Here is a 20,113-nt window from a genome sequence, read left to right on the forward strand (position 1 = left end):
CCACCCCCATCATATTTCAGTTAATAAATAAGAAAACGTTTCTCTAATCTACTTCGATCATCATTTACTTGATAAAAGAGTCTACAATCCTAATCGATTCGACGTCCAGTAATACAGGTAATAATATTCCATAGAATCGTGTCCTGTGTTTTTTCAGCTCAATTATTAAATAAAAGAATTATAAACCAACAAAATATATATAGTTCATCTAGATGTCAGTAACGTGCAGACTATCAACAGCCTGTCAGGTACTTTTACACACCTGGAATACAAATAACGTCTGAGCGGAATGTCACAGATTTTATTGGTAACGGTGTATTTGATCAGAGAATGAGTATTTATATAGGTATATATACTAGTCGTGTTTTAGTCTCCGTTTTACCTACAAATGAGCGGCGTGTAGTCTATATCCTCCCAGGTGAAACCAGGTCGCATTTGTTTTACAAATTCTCTCAAAAGTGTAAGTATTATTTATTCTGTTCATCTGCGGACTCGGCGAATGTTTCCCGAGGTACGTCCACGAAGCTAACATCCTTGCATTCATGTTCATATCTAATTTATGTGGTGTTCGGTTTCATGCATTGTCTATTAATTTTGTTTTGTATTTAAGAGAGGGAAGGGGGGGGGGGGGTCATTCGGAGACGAACATATGGCATATCGTTATTTCAGTAGGAGGAAACTCGAATTCCAGAGAAAACATCCACGGGATTAGGCATACAGCCTTGTTCCTTTGCATGTAAGATCCAGGATTGAATCTATGATTTGCATTTGTTTAAAGCCTTCTGATCTGCAGAGTAAGCGTTAACCCCGTCCCCCTTCGATCTCTTGTAACTAGTCTGAAGGGGTATATGCACCTACTGCTCGAGACTATGACTAACATACAGGTATTTTGTCCACTTTAAGTAAAGAACGGGAATGGAAAGGTGGGATTTTACTTGGGTTCTTAATCAAAGAGAGAGAGAGAGAGAAATGGGGTTTAACGTCCACTCGACACAAACTAGGTCATTTCGGGACTAACATATGGTTTTTAATTTTATTTCAATAATTCGCTTGCGCGTAGGGGTCTTTAGCAGTGGGAGGAAACCGGAGGGTTCTTAATCAAAGTGAACTATTTATATAGCACAGATCCAGGTCATCAAATTTTTCGGGCAGACGGGTACGATGAAAACAAAATAATATATTTTGAGGGAAAAACCTTTTTTGCCTGCTTGTCGGCAAAATGACATTTTGGTGGGCAGTCATTCTGCGAAAGTTTGCAAGACATCGATCATTATCGGTTTACTCAATATATCGTTAATCGAAATGTCTTTAAATTGACCAATGGATAAAACATTTAAATCAGAGTAATAGACATTGTCCAGCGAGACTCTGCTCTCAGAGCGATAAGAGCGACATGTTTTTTCGGGCATCATCATTTGTTTCATCAGTGAAATCTAATGTTGCATTCTAAATTTTCTAGGGGACGTATGACTGATTCAGATATTTGCTTAGCGCGGCCAGAATAGTTGTGTATCTTCTTTACTCGCTAACAATCGATTCTACAATATTGTGTCAAAGATCATATCCCAGCTGCACTATGTCTCGCCAGCACTCCCATTTAAATCCACGATGCGTTGCACTGCGTCTCAGGTGGATGTCCGTTTTCTCCTTTTGGAACTAATAACTTTCGTTTTGTTTCCAGATGGCTTTTAATAAAACAAGTTTACAGTTAACAATATTTGTTCTATTAATCGTGGGCAGTCTCTTCATGTTCTACATCTATTTAATATGTTCTACCAATGGTTTTCAGCAATTCACAATTACTAGTTTATCGAGTTGGGCGAATATCACAACCTCTATCAACGGATCACTAGAATCGTCAGTGAGATTATCTGTTTCGAATTCGGGATCACTAGAATCGTCTATGAGATTATCTGTTTCAAATTCGGGATCACGAAGCTCAGCTTCAAGCACCCAAGTAAAAAGAATAGCTTGGGAAAACGCGCCACCTTGGTTACCCACACTCTTGAAAAATGACTCTATATTTGCGAAATGTGAAATTAAATCGTGTGTTATTGTGAACGAGTTAGAAGCAGCCCATGCCGCAATCATTTATATGGTTAATTATCAACGGAGACATCCTTTTCCTCGTCCACCAGGACAGGTTTGGGTTCTGTTTGGGTTAGAATCACCCCCGCATTCCAACTCTCAAGTTTTCAAACTAACGGAATGGCAATCACAAATAAATTGGACAATGACATATCGCTTAGATTCCACAATTCCGATTCCATACGGACAGACATTGCATCGTCCGGTTCGTGAACAACCAGATTTAGAACAAATTCTCGTGAAAAAGACTAAATTTATAGCATGGGTTGTTAGTAATTGCGTGACTGAGAGTCAAAGACGAAAATATGTTCAACTTCTTCAAACGCATCTTCGTGAGCCAGTGGATATTTATGGACGATGTGGGACCTTAGATCCTGGAACAGGAGAGGGCGTGTTCAAGACTATTAGTGAAAAATACAAATTTTACTTGGCTTTCGAGAATTCCTTGTGTGTGGATTACGTTACAGAAAAATTTCACAGCAGACAAAATTTAAATTTGATCGTGATTGTCAGAGGCGGTGGGAATTATTCTCATTTCTACCCCAAGAAGTCTTTTCTTGACACCAATGATTTCACCACGACCAAAGAATTGGCTGAATATATTCATTATTTAGACAGAAATGATACGGCATATTTGGAATATTTATCAAATAAAGCACCTTTTGTGGCTAAAGACACATTTTATACGATGTCCAAAGCCGTGTGTGAAATTTGCAAGCGACTACACGAACCGATTGTTCGAACTTATTATAAAAACATTGGTAATTGGTGGTATCAAAATGCATGTCACGAGCCCAAAGATCTCCTATAAAATATTTATATTGTTTTGGTAAGTATTACTGTCGCTATCTGCAACTGCCTAATTTCCTGTGATCAATCTCGCGAGTTATCGGACATTATTTTTATATAAACATGAATGAATTGTTCTTTGGGTCAAAAGTAAGACCCTATCATCTCTTGGAAAATGCATGGCAACCGCTTGTTATAGCAGACAAGGTATACAAGATGTTCTTCCAACATCTCAAATTTGAAAACTGTTTCCATGGTATTTAATGATTGAGTTGGAAAAACACAGGACTATGTGAAGATTAATTTTGACCAGACTCATATTTCTGCTTGAGTTACGGCCCTTGATATCTTTGCAAAATCTTATAGATGCTCTAGAGACCACGGATATTATCCGATTGGCGTGATTTTCGGTCTTGAAACGGGAAAACCTATTGAATTTCAATAATTTCCGATAAGTATTACCAAAGTTATTGCCCTTGATCACTTTCTAAATCGTCTGGTGAAGAAAGTTATCATCCGATTGACTTTAAATTTATAAACTGTGTTTACGGTCTTGCGACAAAGAATCCTCGAATTTCCATAACTAATTGAACAGATAAATTTGTACAATGTTTACGACGAAGAATCATGTTGAGTTTTGACGATTACCGATAACTTGAACAGCTAAATTCGAGCTGTCTTGTATATTCTTTCATTATGCTTTACTGAGCGACGTTTCCATTTGGATTGTCGACTCTTTATCAAGCAAATGATGATAGAAATACAAATAGAGAAAATGGTGGAATGGAAGTATTCAAAAAGACATTTACAACAGCTTTTATATCTATGTTTTGGTATGTTTTGGTATTTACACGTGCTTGAGATGACACAGAACATTCGAAATAAGGATGACAGTCCAAAATATTTCCAAAGTACTAAGGATCCAGATATTTGATTTAATTTTCAGAAACAGGGGGTCCATGTCTATACGATAAAAGGACAAATTTTCTTCGTCAGCTTTTAAAGTACAATATCGGTGTCAACATATTTTAAATGGTCGGTTTCGGACGACTTAGCTGCTGTGGGTGTATGTTTCATTGCCTGGAAATGGAAATCTATCTTTTTCTCATATACAGATATCGTTCTGTTGTCAATCAAAACGTTCCATAAAACAACAATTATTTAGTTTTTGCCTTTTGCTTGCCATACCTGAAAATTACACAGATAGGAATGAAAGGTCTTTTTTGATATCTGTGTAGCTATCGTACCCATATGACTGTTGAAATTTGAAATAAGAGTAGGCCGCAACGCCGCTGTCTGGCCGAAATTTCCCTTATAGCACACTGCCCATCTTCACTGGTGCAGAAAGGTAGCTTGTTTGATAAAAAATACCGTAGTTTTATAAATAACCGTGATCTGTCCCTGAAAAGTGTGTTTTTGATTATAAGATCTATAGTTTCTAATGAAATGGGGTTTAACGTTCTACTCTTCTGCTCCGGCTGGGCTAATGAAGACGGGCATACGCCATACAGTGTGCTATGAGAGAACTTTTGCCCGGGCAGCGGCACTACGGTCTACTCTTATATCGAATTCCAACTTTTTTACGTGCATGCCAATGTATACACGGGACCTGGATTTTTCGTCCCATCCGAACGACTAGACAGTTGTCCTTGTCGGGCCCTCCGTCCTGCACCACTGACAAGAGATGCCACGTCTTACCCACTTAGTCAACGTAGTTTCCCTATAGTTTCTAATAAAATAAACATAGCATATTGTCCCCAGAAACGTTCAAATAGCGACATATGGTGATAATAAATGTGATTTGAGTAGGAATATCAGTAGATTATTGTGGATTTGGGTATAATTGTGTGTGTTTGGGTAAATTGTGCTGTTGGTGGTAGTCAGTGAATATGCGTAATAAATGAAATTCCAAGACGAGAAAGCGGAAGTCAAGACGGAGGTCGAGGTTGCGAAGTCGAGGGCCAAGGGGATGGGGGGAGAGAGATCGCGAGCGTTTTCAAAAAATTGTGTATTTCTTTTTGGAAGTGTGAATTTTAGCGATTTAAAAACAAAAATAAGTAGGCTATGCCGAATATAGACCCCAATGACAGTGTGACGAAATACGTTATTTTCTTTAGATAACGACTTTATCTGGACATTTTATTTGCGAATGCTGATCTTTTAGATATAGTCGATCTACCTTTTAAACAAACATAATGGTGCCGTTGTATCGAGGGGTTAACATCCACTCGACACAAACTGGGTCATTTCAGGACTGACTAACATATGGTTCAATTTTATTTCAATAATTCGCTTGCGCGAAGGTGTCTTTTACAATGGGAGGAAACTGGAGGACCGTGAGAAAACCCTCGAGGCTGGATAAGCGACCCTATACTTGTCACGCACAACCAGTAAATCGAAACCATGCCAGTTGACTTAATGACGGACTTGCTCGTATAAAATGAGACAAACACCATAATGGGTTTACCTTTATCAATAAAATATTACACCCGTGAGTGTTCCTTCTAGATAACCCAGATCCCAGAACCTATGTCAGACGACCGACATATTGTAAATATTAAACTGCACATTAATATACATGTATATTTAAATAATAATCTCGTCCCTCCCGGTTCTGGAAATTCTACACGCACCACAGTAGGGGATGAAATCAGGGCCGTAGCTAGCTCAGAGGAACGAGGGCGGCGGGAAGTATTTTCAGGGGTGCTGTAAAATTGACGGTCAATGTATATCTAGAGGGTCCCGGGGTGGGGGGTCTCAAAATTGGACTGCTGGAAACGCCATTTCCTGCACTCTAGGCAACGATGATGCAGACGGACCCTTATTTGAAGAAAATTTGACCAGAAAACCTCAAAATACCTCTCATTTGAAGATCCGAAAAAGGTGAAAAGTCCAGAAATCTGGATAAAATCTGTATACGATATCAACTACCGATGATTTTTGTCACAGGGGGCGAATTTTTTTTATGGTCGACAATGTTTTCAGTTACGGGCCTGGATGAAATGAAATGAAATGTGGTTTAACGTTCTGCACCGACAGGGCTAATGAAGACGGACGCGGGAAATACGCCCTGGCAGCGGCACTACGGCCTACACACGCTAATGTGTATACAAGGACTTCGGTTTTCGTCCCATCCGAACGACTATGCGTTGTCACCTTGCCGGGATCACTTCGTCCTGCACCACTAACAAGGCAGGAACCAGGCCGGAAACTCCCGATGAACTTTTTGAGCATCACGTGGACCGAACACTGGACCTCCAGGTTAACGAGCCAACGTCTTACTCACAAAGTCACCGCGGCTCTGTCACTATGTAGGCATATATACTTACTATAATAACAGTTTTATAAACATATAGTGATTAAAATGACAACAAATTAAAGAAGTCGTGTACTTTAATATATTCTCAGTTTACGGAGGTAAAGCACATTTTGGATTGCTCAAACAATCCTTCCAGTATTCCTGCTGTTTGATAACGTAAGCGGTATCGTGACAGGTCATGGGAGGGCAACAAGCTCCACTCATTGGTCGATAACATGTGAAACCTGCAGATTAAAAATAAAACGTGAAAGTATGTTTTAAAAAAAAAAACATGAATAGATTAAAAATAAAACGCTTAAAACAATAATTATACCAGGCTATTCACGACCCGCTAAAACTAAAGTTCTGTAATCCATCTATTCTGTTCGAGTAAAAATCAAGTAGGAACCACGTAAACAGTCGTTAATTCTACTCATATATTACTGTCTCGATAAGACCTGCGTTGTTTATATCAAACGTAGTAACACAAACAGATCCGGGCATAATCGGTGCCTTTTACTCATTTTACGCTTTCGCGTACTATTTTATGCACCCATTTACACTAAATAGGAAATGCTTTTTATTCCAGATATATTTCCAACACATTTTTTTTTTTCTCTATAATTTAAAAAAATGTTTTAGGATTTAATTTGCAAAAGAACAAAAAGTTAATATTGAGGGCTCGTTAACTCGCTCCAATGTCATCATCCCTCCCAGTGATAGTAGCGACCAAACGAATAATTTACTGATGATCGGTTTGCAATTCTTTTGATTAAGATTTAGTGTATTGATCAACCGGAAAATAAAACGGAACGAAATGTTCAAATTAGACTAGAATTTTACCTGCATCACACTGGCAATCACTATCACATACTTCGCCTTTGTTTGCTTTACCTAGCGTGCATGTTCCTTTATTCCCAGGTGATAACAGAATTCCTGTAATACAACACAAAAATATACAAATAGCTATATGTTATATTTATAGCACAGCTTTCGTGAGTTAACAGGTTTAACCAGACGCCGAGGGCCGAGGGGTTAAACCTGTTAACGAATGAAGCGTGCTATAAATGACTTGTAACATTGACAACTGCTCAACATGCTTATTGTTATTGCACAGAAAACCCACCCCACTTCTCCATATGATTTCTACTAAAACTAGTGTAAACCAGCAAAAGTGTGCAATAACATTGAACATGTTTAGTTATTGCACGGTTAAGCTTCACCCAATCTACTAGAGGGAAGACAATCTGCTTATTCAACGAAAAGAACAAAGGAAGATTTCCCATCCATGTTACAATCAAATTTTTGTTTGTTATTGTAATATCTAATGTAATCAATTATGTTCGGCGAAATACGCGAACAGTCCAAGTTGAACGTCAGTAGTTTGTGTCTGCCTGTTCCATTCTACGCGTGTACTGATTTTAGATTTTAGAATGTTCCCGGTATCTTTAATATTGGATATTAGGATCCTATATTTTCACGACAAGATAACAATTACATCAATATTGATTGACGTGGTCCAGTATTGAACTTTAACTCGTGTTCTGAATTTAGAATTTTATGGAAAGTAATGAGTTAGGGGTTTAGCTCCTTTACGTGCGCCAGGATCTAGATGCTCCTTAATACGGCACTGATCCTCCATCGTACCTGTTTCGAGTGGCCTTGACATTGCCATCTATGACCCTGTCGTGAGCTCTGCCCAATTTTTCCTCGGCACAAAGTTACCATTGCTGAACAGTTATCCACTCTTATTACAATGTTGTTCTAAATATAACATGTGGATGGAAACATATAACTACCATTCGTAATTTCTACTTTGTGTGTTTATTTCTTAATTTCCTATTTCCGACTTTTCGACTTTCGCATTCTGGAGGGAGCAAATGTAGAAATTACGAATGGTAGTTATAGGCTTCCATACATGTGTAACTCGGATCCATAAAATGTTCTCTTACTTACCAAACTGACCATTAGTAGATAAAACTCTATTATTGGCATCTCGACAGCAGAAGCCTTTACCACATTCATACGACGTCTTACAACTAGTTCCGGTTGTGGCACCCTATTCATTGACACGATATAAAATATTAATCCATATATGTCACAATGGCTAACTACTAATTACTAGAAACATCTCAAAGAATGCAGAGTGACCGTTGTAGGAAATAAAATGGGGGTGTAAGGTTCAACTTTTCAACACCGACTGGACTACTGAAGATGGACAATACGCCTTGCAGTGTGCTATGGGGGAATATTTTCTGTTTACACCTTATCAAAATACTTGCACGTCAATATGTATAGGGTGTCTCGAATTTTCGTCCCATTCGACCTACTAGACACTGTCTTTGTCAGGCCCTTCATCTTGCACCATAGATAGTAATAATATTGACTAGAATTAGCACGCAAAATTAAAGTATAGATCAGTATGGTGGTAGTCTAATTGGGCCACGTTATTGGGCCTTATTTTAGACCCAATTTGTCGATAAGAATTTGGAATCTGATGTCACTATCTGGTTTATTATAGATAAAATATATGACGCTGTCCATATTATTAAGAAAAGGGTGAACATGTAGTTCTTAAGATATTGAAAATGTTACAATAGAATAAAACGGTTTCGAGAATCTAAAAGTTGAGATAAAAAAATCATCAAAAATAATACTTATAGTTATACCTACCTTTATAGCTTGACAAATCTACAATATAAAAATACATATAGAAGAAATGGTTTGTTTGTGATCCAAATAGTAACTCTTGAATTGGGGTTTAGAAAAAGGTATGCGATTGGGTTAAAGGAGCTAAATCGCTAATATTTGGGACCTAGAAATTGACACAAATGGGTCGCAACGCATATAATTTAATATAATATGAATGTATACAAACTGATTTAAATTCAATCGTTTCCGTTTTTACTCTAATTTCAAATCAGTTATGTTCTGTGAAATACATCAGAAGTCTCAATCGAATAGCAATCTCTAGAGCTGGTTATTCCAGTCTATACTATACTGTCAAAAAATTAGTTTCTTCTTTTTGTCAGTGAACCCAAAATATCTGTATTTTCAGGCCCTCCTATCAAATGTGTCTTAGGGCCAGTAGAGCCTTACTCCGGCACTGGTATATCTGCGGCCCACTGAAACTAATTTGTCAGGTTTCAAGTGTACAATGGGTCCACTGATGAGTTCGGTCTTGGGCCCAAAAGTATGTAAATCCAACCTTGCGAAGCGGACACACTAGACGAATAATACTTATGGTTACTTATGGTTGTTTCCCAGATTAGATTCTGTACGACCTTTTACTCTGGACTGGGTGTAATTGTATGTGTACAATGGGTCCACTGATGAGTTCGGTCTTGGGCCCAAAAGTATGTAAATCCAACCTTGCGAAGCGGACACACTAGACGAATAATACTTATGGTTACTTATGGTTGTTTCCCAGATTAGATTCTGTACGACCTTTTACTCTGGACTGGGTGTAATTGTATGTTATTCCGGTAAATTTAACCTTGTAGTATGATTCATGTCTTTGCCACAATTTGTCCAGTCGGGACTTGAAAGTGTTCATGTTTGGTGCATTGACCACATCTCCTGGCAGAGTATTCCAGATGGGGGGGGGGGCTGGCTGTCTTGTTTGCTCTCTGGATGAAAATCTTCTTGGAATTTCCACGAGCCACTCCTGATCAAATGAAAAAATTCGGCCGAACATATCCGTGCATATGGCGGATTTCAATATTTCACCAACGTATTTGGCCAACGTATATGTTATGTCGGGTAGACCTATATTTATAAACAACGACGCTGTATTACATAAAAATAGATAAGTGAGCAAGTCTTATGTTGCTGAAACTTACTGTGATCAATAAAACAATTGTTAGTAATCCCCGCATGTTGGCACCTCGCAAATAAAAGTACTACTACTAGTGCGTATAATAATTCAAGATAAAATCCGGCTGTCCTACATAATGTTTATAATTCAAGATAAAATTTGATAAACAGACAATAGCCTCGCCCTCACCTTATCTTTTATTTATTTGTGGGTCATTTAAACAGGTCTAGATAAAAGTAATTTTTAAAAATCAAATCGTGCCACTGTTAACACATTTGTGCCCTCAATATATCGTTAATCGAAATGTCTTTAAATTGACCAATGGATAAAACATTTAAATCAGAGTAATAGACATTGTCCAGCGCCAACTAAGCTCTAAAGAGCGATAAGAGTGACTTGTTTTTTTCGGGTATTATCATTTGTTTCATCAGTGAAATCTATTGTTACATTCTAAATTGTCTAGGGGGGGGCGTATGACTGATTCAGATAGTTACTTGGGGCTAGAATGGTCACTTGTGTCGCTAATAATCCATTCTACAAACATGTCAAAGATCATATCTCAGCTACATTATGTCTCACCAGTAGTCCCATTTAAATCCACGGTGCGTTGCACTGCATCTCAGTATTGATGTGCGTTTTCTCCTTTTGGAACTAATAACTTTCCTTTTGTTTCCAGATGGCTTTTAATAAAACAAGTTTACAGTTAACATTATTTGTTCTATTAATCGTGGGTAGTCTCTTTATGTTCTACATCTATTTAATATGTTCTACCAATGGTCGTCAGCAATTCAAAATTACTGGTTTATCGAGTTGGACGAATATCACAACCTCTATCAACGGATCACTAGAATCGTCAATGAGATTATCTGTTTCGAATTCGGGGTCACGAAGACCATGCAGCTTCAAACACCCAATTAAAAAGAATTGCTTGGGAAAACGCGCCACCTTGGTTACATACACTCTTGAAAGATGGCGTTGTATTTGCTAATTGTGAAATAAAATCGTGTGTTATTGTACACGAGTTAGAAGCAGCCCACGACGTGATCATTTATATGGTTAATTATCAACGGAGACTTCTTTTTCCTCGTCCACCAGGACAGGTTTGGGTTCTGTTTGGGTTAGAATCACCCCCGCATTCCAACTCTCAACTTTTCAAACTAACGGAAAGACAACCACAACTAAACTGGACAATGACGTATCGCTTAGATTCCACCATTCCGATTCCATACGGGCAAGTATTGCATCGTCCGGTTCGTGAACAACCAGATTTAAAACAAATTCTCGTGAAAAAGACTAAATTGATAGCATGGGTTGTTAGTAATTGCGTGACTGAGAGTCAAAGACGAAAATATGTTCAACTTCTTCAAACGCATCTTCGTGAGCCAGTGGATATTTATGGAGGATGTGGGGTCTTAGATCCTGGAACAGGAGAGGGCGTGTTTAATTCAAATTTTACTTGACTCTCGAGAATTCCTTGTGTGTGGATTACGTTACAGAAAAATTTCACAAAAGACAAAATTTAAATTTGATCGTGATTGACAGAGGCGGTGGGAATTATTCTCATTGCTACCCCAAGAAGTCTTTTCTTGACACCAATGATTTCACCACGACCAAAGAATTGGCTGAATATATTCATTGTTTAGACAGAAATGATACGGCATACTTGGAATATTTATCAAATAAAGTACCTTTCGTGGCTAAAGACACATTTTATACGATGTCCAAAGCTGTTTGTGAAATTTGCAAGCGACTACACGAACCGATTGTTCCAACTTGTTATAAAAACATTGGTAATTGGTGGTATCAAAATGCATGTCACGAGCCCAAAGATCTCCTATAAATTATTTATATTGTTTTCATAAGGTTTACATACGATAAATTGTCGGACATTATCGGACATTATTTTTATAGAAATATGAATGAATTGTTCTTTGGGTCATAAGTAATAACCTATCATCGCCTGGAAAATGCATGACAACCGCTTGTTATCCCAACATCTCAAATTTGAAACTGTTTCCATGGTTTTTAATAACGGAGCTGGAAATAGACAGTTACGGCCCTTGATCACTTTGCAAAATATTGTGAATACTCTAGAGACCATGGGTATTATCCAATTGACTTGATACAAAGTGTTTACGGTCTTGAGACGGGAAAACCTATTGAATTTCAATAATTTTTCGATAATTACTGTCAAAGTTATTGCCCTTGATCACTTTGTAAATCGTCTGGGGACTCTAGAGACGAAGCTTACATCCGATTGACTTTAAATTTATAGACCGTGTTAAAGACCTTGAGACAAAGAATCTTCGAGTTTCGATAACCTGAACAGATAAATTTGTACAATGTTTACGACGAAGAATCCTATTGATTTTTGACGATTTCCAATAACTTGAACAGCTAAATTCTATATGATTTCTTACTCAATTTTAAGTGTCTTGTAAATTCTTTCATTGTGCTTTACTGAGCGACGTTTGAATTAGGATGGTCGATTCTTTATCAAGCAAATGCTGAATGAAAAATATTAGAGAATCCTGGTATTGTTTATTAACTGGAATGTGGTGGAATGGTGGAATGAAGGTATTCAAAAAGGCATTTACAACAGCTTGTATACCTATGTTTTGGTATTTACACGCGTTTGAGATGACATCGAACATTCAAAATATGGATGATAGTCCAAAATATTTCCAAAGTAGCAAGGATCCAGATATTTGATTTAATCTTCAGTAACAGGGGTTCCATGTCTATGCGATTAAAGGACAGATTTCTTCGTGAGCTTTTTAAAGTACAATATCGGTGTACGACTTAGCTGCTGTGGGTACATGTTTCCTTGACTGGAAATCTTTTTTTAGTATACAGATACCGGTCTGTTGTCATTCAAAACGTTCCATAAAACAACAATTATTTTGTTTTTTGCTTGCCACACTTGAAAATTACACAGATCGCGAGTATGTTTAAAGAATTGTGTAATTACTTTTGGAACTGTGATAATTACCGATTTAAATACAAAAATAAGTAGGCTATGCTTTGTCGAATCTATGCCCACATGACAGTGTGATGAGATACGTAAACTGTTTTTACTCGTTTTTAGATATCTGGGCATTTTTATTTGTGAATGCTGATCTTTTAAACAAACATAATGGTGTTGTATCTCAGTGTCTACATCGTTCATTGTCATTGACGGCTTTGGAAACGGATGGAAAGTAACACCGATCATATAATATTTATGTTTTCTCTGTTGGTTTTGTTGCAAGTTCCCACTCGCGCATCGTTTAGTCACCAGAGAGAGAGAGAGAGAGAGAGAGAGAGAGAGGGGGGAGAGATAGATAGATAGAGAGAAATGGGGTTAAACGTCCACTGGACACATACTAGGTCATCTCTAGGTCATGTGGTTTAATTATATTTCAATAAGTCGCTTGTGCGTAGGGATCTTTAGCAGTGAGAGTAAACCGGAGGACCCGGGAAAAACCCACGAGGCTGGACAGGCGACCCTACTCCTTGTCACGTACAACGGGTAATCGAAACCACGCCAGTTGACTCAATGACAGACTTTATGGTACAGCACACACGCTAACCATTCGACCATCCAACTCCTCTTGCTGGGATGGATCAATATTTTTCGTCCATAAGGATGTGTTTTGTTTTATTGTTTTTATGTTGACTTTATCAATAAAATATTACCTCCATGAGTGTTCTAACTATCGTCTAGATAACCCAGATCTCAGAACCTATGTCAGATGACCGGCATATTGCAAATATTAAACTGCACATTAACATACATGTATATTTAAATAATAATCTCGTCCCTCTCGGTTTCGGAAATTCTTCACGCACCACTGTAAGGGATGAAATGAAATGAATTGTGGTTTAACGTTCTGCGCCGACAGGGCTAATGAAGACTGGCATAGTATATGCCATGCAGAGTGCTACGCGGGAACTGCGCCCTGGCAGCGGCACTACGGCCTACTCATATTTCGAATTGCAAATGTCAAGGGTCCTTTTATGGACTTCGGTTTTCTTCCCATCCGAACGTCCATTGCCAGGCCCTTTGTCTTGCACCACGAACAAGGTAGGAACGACGCAGGAAAATCCCGATGAACTTTTTGAGCATCACCTGGATCGAACACGAGACCTCCAGGTTAAAGAGCCAAGGTCTTACTCACAAGGTCACCGCGGCTCTGCCACTATGTAGGCATATATACTTACTATAATAACAGTTTTATAAACATATAGTGATTAAAATGACAACAAATTAAAGAAGACATGTACTTTAATGTATTATCAGATTACTGGGGGTTTTTATACGTTGGGGTAAAGCACATTTTAGATTTTTCAAACAATCCTTCCAGTATTTTATCTGTTTGATAACGTAAGCGGTATCATGACAGGTCATGGGAAGGCAACAAACTCCACTCATTGGTCGATAACATGTGAAACCTGCAAACAAAAACAGATTAAAAATAAAACGTGAAAGCATGTTTTTTTTTTTTAAAAAATACAAAAAAAACATGAATAGATTAAAAATAAAACGCTTAAAACAATAATTATACCAGGCTATTCACGACCTGCTAAAACTAAAGTTCTGTAATCCATCCCGAAGTTCAGTTTCGCTATTTTCTTCGAGTAAAAATCTTTTAGGAACCACGTAATTCTCCTCATATAATACTGTCTCGATAAGACCCGCGTTGTTTACATCGGTGCCTTTTACTCATTTTACGTTTTACTATTTTATACACCGATTTACACTAAATAGGGAATATTTTTTATTCCAGATATACTTCCAACACATTTATTTATTTTTTTTCCCCAATAATTTAAAAAAATGTTTTAGGATTTAATTTGCAAAAGAACAAAAAGTTGATATTGAGAGCTCGTTAACTCGCTCCAATGTCATCATCCCTCCCAGTGATAGTAGCGGCCAAACGAATAACTTACTGATGATCAGTTTGCAATTCTCTTGACTAGATTTAGTGTATTGATCAACCGGAAAATAAAATGGAACGAAATGTTCAAATTAGAATAGAATTTTACCTGTATCACATTGGCAATCACCATCACATGCTTCGCCTGGTCTTGCTTTACCTTGCGTGCAAGTTCCTTCAACGTCTAATAGAATTCCTGTAATACAACACAAAAATATACAAATAGCTATTGGGTACTGGTACAACCACGGCTGTGATTGGATCCAAGCGAAAAGCCGCGTGAAAGCATTTTAATCCTCATTGTGTGTTTCAATAATATTTTTAGGGAGTCTCATATACTTAAAGGGTGTATGGCTCTAAAACCTTAAAAAAGATGAAAATCGGTCTAAAAGCATATATTATTGTCATATTAATGTCTTTAAAGTGATTTAAATTCAAATTTGAATTTTTTATTGTATCATCTAATTTAATTAATTATGTCCGGTGAAATACGCGTTTTCTTATTATTTTGTTGTTTGTGAATCAGCCATTACTAATTTCTTCGATACTTTCTTGTATGATATGCTTTTCTTTGTTCATTACAAATGGTCCACGAAGACATAGAAATACACGACTCGTGTACTGATTTTAGAATGGTCATTATGTCTTAAATATTGGGTATTAAGATCTGATATTTTCACGACAAGATAACAACACCAATATTCATTGACGTGGTCCAGTATTGAACTTTAAATCGTGTTCTGAATTTAGAATTTTATGGAATATATTGAGTTAGAGGTTTAGCTCCTTTACGTGCGCCAGAGTCCCCGTGTGCCTTAATCCGGCACTGACCCACCATCGTCCCCAATTTTTCCTCGGCACAAAGTTACCATTTGCTGAACAGTCATCCATTCTTATTACAATGTTGTTCTAAATATAACATGTGTATGGAAACATATAACTACCATTCGTAATTTCTACTTTTCGCCCCTTCAGAACGCGAAAATTGAAAAGGCGAAAAGTAGAAGTTATGTGTGTTTATTTCTTAATTTCCTATTTTCGCATCGATTTGTTTATAGTGTGCATGCTGTTGTTGCCTTACATTTTATCGTAACTTCTACTTCACGCGTTCTGAAGGGAGGAAAAGTAGAAATTACGAATGATATTTATAGGCTTCCAGCAGATTGAATTGTCCGACAATGGCGAAACCACGAGGTAATCACGTAAATTAAGTTTATAATCACCCTTATTGGATTTATACATAGTCCGAAAAGGAGAAGCAATGACTTCTGTTCGGGATTGGATTGATGAATTGTCCGACAAAGGATTAATTCAGTCAATCATAAGGCAGATTAAGTAGTTAATCAAGGTAGGTGTATAGGCGGTAAAACACGAAAAATATGTTGACCATTTAATTACCTAATCAATCAAGTCTATTATTAACGATGATCGGGTTGAGTGGTAGATATAGGCTCAGTACACTATATTAATTTTGGAATTTTGGAATTTTGAATATTATTCACCATAACTTGATTTCCGATTGAGCATATTCCTGGTCGGACGTTTGGAAAATAGCGTAGGACATGTCCGGAATATACGGGTGAAATCCCAACAGTGGGAGGCTTCCATACATGCGTGACTCCGATCCATAAATGTTCTCTTACTTACCAAACCGATCATTAGTAGATAAAAGTCTGTAATTGGCATCTCGACAGCAGAAGCCTTTACCGCATTCAGACGACGTCTTACAACTAGTTCCATTTGTGGCACCCTATTCATTGACACGATAAAAAATATTAATTCATATGGCTAACTGCTAATTACTAGGGAATATAATGGAATGGGGGTTTAATATTATCTACGTCGACTGGGCTACTGAAGATGGGCATACGTCATGCCGTGAGCTACGAGGGAAATTTTTCCGCCTACACGTCATAGAAATCCAACTGTCTATAATGGTTTTTTTACTTGCACGCAAATGTGTATACGGGGCCTCGGTTTTTCGTCCCATTCGAACTACTAGACACTGTTTTTGTCATGCCCTTCGTCTTGCACCATTAAACATTAATAGTTTCATACTGAGGTATACGCATAATGAATAATAGACAGTACAATTATTGACTAGAATTAGCAAGCAAAATTAAAGTATAGATCGGTATGGTGGTAGTCTAATTGCGCCACGTCATTGGACCTTATTTTAGACCCAATTTGTCGATTAGAATTTGGAATCTGATGTCACTATCTGGTGTATTATAGATAAAATATATGACGTTGTCCATATTATTAAGAAAAGGGTGAACATGTAGTTCTTAAGATATTGAAAATGTTACAATAGAATAAAACTGTTTCGAGAATCTAAAAGTTGAGATAAAAAAAAAATCATCAAAAATAATACCTATAGTTATACCTACCTTTATAGCTTGACAAATCTACAATATAAAAATAAATTTATTACCAAAACATATAGAAGAAATGGTTTGTTTGTGACTCAAATAGTAACTCTTGAATTGGGGTTCAGAATTGTGAGATCGGTCATTAGCCGAGGAGTGTTTGAAAATGGGGTGGGGGTAGGGGTATGGCCTTGGTGGGGAAGGCTATGGTCTTGTCGGGAATGAATGCTCAGTTTGTCGGGAAGCGGGCGTCGCGCCGTCTGTCGGGTTTTGAATATTTTTAATAATATGGAAGCGGAAAGAAAGCAGTCGAGTCAATGATGAACACGTACGCAATCTGAATAGAACTAGCACGTACACATGGCCTTTTTCAGTTCTTGAGTACTGTGTTCCTGTATACTAGCATCCAACTCCATGTACCGGACGAGCCCAGTGAATAGTGAGATCTGGATAAAAAATGTGAAGTCTCATAAAATGAAAAATATGACAAAAGTAAATTGTTCGACTTGTTCTTGTTTTCGTAGTAATTGAGCTTGTATTTTAAAGATGACTTTTTACCAGTTGTTATGCTGCAACTGACATAATTTACTACCCACTCCAAATTAGTAGAAAGTATTCAAATGCCTGGAAATCGCGTCTACGGCCGTCTGGTTTTCAAAATTTTCTGGGGGGGGCCCCCCATACCCCCCGTCGGACGCTTCGCGCCTCTGGCGCTCGCGGGCGGACGGCATCGCCGCCCGCGGCTCGGCGGACTGTAAAGAAATATATTTGTCGGGAAAATATGCTGCCCCCCCCCCCCGAAACCAATTTAATCCCCGTACGTCTATGGTTAAAGGAGCTAAATCGCTAATATTTGGGAATTAGGAAATGTCATTCGTAAATATTATCAGATATTCGTAAATGGGTGGACTCAAATAATGAAAGCAGGCAGCAACTACTAAAATCTAAAACAGAAAACTATCAAATCGGCAATATCTGTATTACACCAACAGATACTGTAAAAAAATTGTGGTGTTTATTTTGACTTTCATCTGGACATGAATAGACAAATTTTGGCCATGTGTAAAAGTATTAATTTTCAGATTTATAATATTGGAAAAATTAGATCTTTCATTAATAGTGACATGAATAAAATGCTGGTAAACACTATGGTTACATCAAGACTCGACTATTGTAATTCACTTTTGTACAATCTACCTGAAAATAAAATCAAACGACTTCAGAAACTGCAAAATATAGCAGCCCGGGTGATAACCAAGACGAAACCAAATGAACATGATTATGACACCAATTCTGAAAGTTCTCCATTGGCTTCCAGTCCGTCAACGTATCAACTGTCTATTACGTATTCTGCTATAAATGGCGATTCTTCACCTCAATACCTTAGAGTCGACCTTCTCAACACCAATAAACCTTGCAGAACCCTTCGATCACAATCAGACAACCTCTTAATTAAGCCTTTTTCAAAAAGCAATTCCGGTGATAGATCTTTCGCCGTCGGTTCTCCGAAGTTATGGAATTCAATATCAAACGAAACCATAAGCGCAAATTCTATTATAGGTTTTAAAAGTATCTCAAAACCGAATTTTTGAATCAAATATAAAACTGATTGAATACGGTTCTAGCTGTGTTTGTGTCAGACTTTTATGTCTTTTTATGGATTTCTGTGTTGTGATTATTGTAATTTTATATTAGTTGTACTTATGTAAAGCGCCCGAGAAGCAGCTCGATGAGTTGAATTGTTGGTGCTATATAAATCAATTATTATATTATTATTATTATTTGAAATTGACACAAATGGGTCGCAACGCATATAATTTAATGTAATATGAATGTATATAAACTGATTTAAATTTAATCGTTTCCATTTTTACGTAATTTCAAATCAGTTATGTTCTGCGAAATACGCCAGAAGTCTCAATCGAATGACAATCTCTAGCGTCTGGTTATTCCAGTCTATACTATACTGTCAAAAAATTAGTTTCTTCTTTTTGTCGGTGAACCTAAAATATCTGTATTTTCAGCCCCCCCCCCCTATCAAATGTGTCTTAGGGCCAGCAGAGCCTTAATCTGGCACTGGTAGTATACGTAAGATATCTGCTGCCCACTGAAACTAATTTGTCAGGATATAACCTTGTTTCAAGTGTACAACAGGTCCACTGATGAGTTCGGTCTAGGGCCCAAAACTATGTAAATCCGACCTTGCTAATAAGATAAATTTTAGATAAGACTTAATTGTATCATTGCATCCACCAAGGACAGCATACAATATGTGTTTTCTGTCTATAATCGGGCACACTAGACGAATAATACTTATGGTTAATAATGGTTGTTTCCCAGATTGTCTTTGCCAAAATTTGTCCAGTCGGGTTTTAAAAGTGTTTATGTTTGGTGCTCTGACCACATCTTCTGGCAGAGTATTTCAGATGGGGGGAACTCTCACAGTGAATGGATTTTTTCTGACTGTCTTGTTTGCTCTCTGGATGAAAATCTTAGAATTTCCACGAGCCACAGATCGAATGAAATAAGTCGACCGAATATATCCGTGCATATGGCGGATTTGTTATTCAATATTTCACCGACGTATTTGGCCAACGTATATGCTATGTCGGGTAGACCTATATTTACAAACAGCGACGATATATTACATAAAAATAAATAAGTGAGACAATCTTATGTTGCTGAAACTTACTGTGATCAATAAAACAATTGATAGTAATCCCCGCATGTTGGCACTTCGCAAATAAAAATACTACGATTAGTGCGTAATAATATTTCAAGATAAAGATCCGGCTGTCCTACATAATGTATTCAACATAGGATAGGACCTGTT

General features: G+C 37.5%; 1 protein-coding gene and 1 long non-coding RNA gene across 2 annotated transcripts; one reads left to right on the forward strand and one right to left on the reverse strand.

Moving 5' to 3' along the window:
• Positions 1-11,182: 11,182 nt before the first annotated feature.
• Positions 11,183-11,870, forward strand: LOC126807733 (3-galactosyl-N-acetylglucosaminide 4-alpha-L-fucosyltransferase FUT3-like). The gene is made up of 3 exons (XM_050532506.1): positions 11,183-11,396; positions 11,537-11,676; positions 11,856-11,870. The coding sequence occupies exons 1-3, from the start codon at positions 11,183-11,185 to the stop codon at positions 11,868-11,870; spliced, it is 369 nt and encodes a 122-aa protein (XP_050388463.1).
• A 2,371-nt stretch (positions 11,871-14,241) lies between these two features.
• Positions 14,242-20,113, reverse strand: LOC126832466 (uncharacterized). Its single transcript, XR_007684717.2, has 5 exons — positions 19,973-20,113; positions 17,302-17,319; positions 16,559-16,661; positions 15,021-15,107; positions 14,242-14,426 (listed from the first exon to the last, which is right to left on the reverse strand). It is a non-coding gene; the product is annotated as an uncharacterized LOC126832466 (long non-coding RNA).

Source organism: Patella vulgata, chromosome 9 (genome assembly GCF_932274485.2).
Source record: "Patella vulgata chromosome 9, xgPatVulg1.2, whole genome shotgun sequence".
Lineage (NCBI taxonomy): Eukaryota > Metazoa > Mollusca > Gastropoda > Patellidae > Patella > Patella vulgata.

What these genes read in the sequence shown, in the direction of transcription:
- LOC126807733 (XM_050532506.1), top strand. Translation starts at nt 11,183, where the DNA reads ATGACGTATCGCTTAGATTCCACCATTCCGATTCCATACGGGCAAGTA. An exon ending in AGTGGATATTTATGGAGGAT is followed by an intron (nt 11,397 to 11,536) that starts GTGGGGTCTTAG and finishes TGATTGACAGAG; the next exon opens with GCGGTGGGAATTATTCTCAT.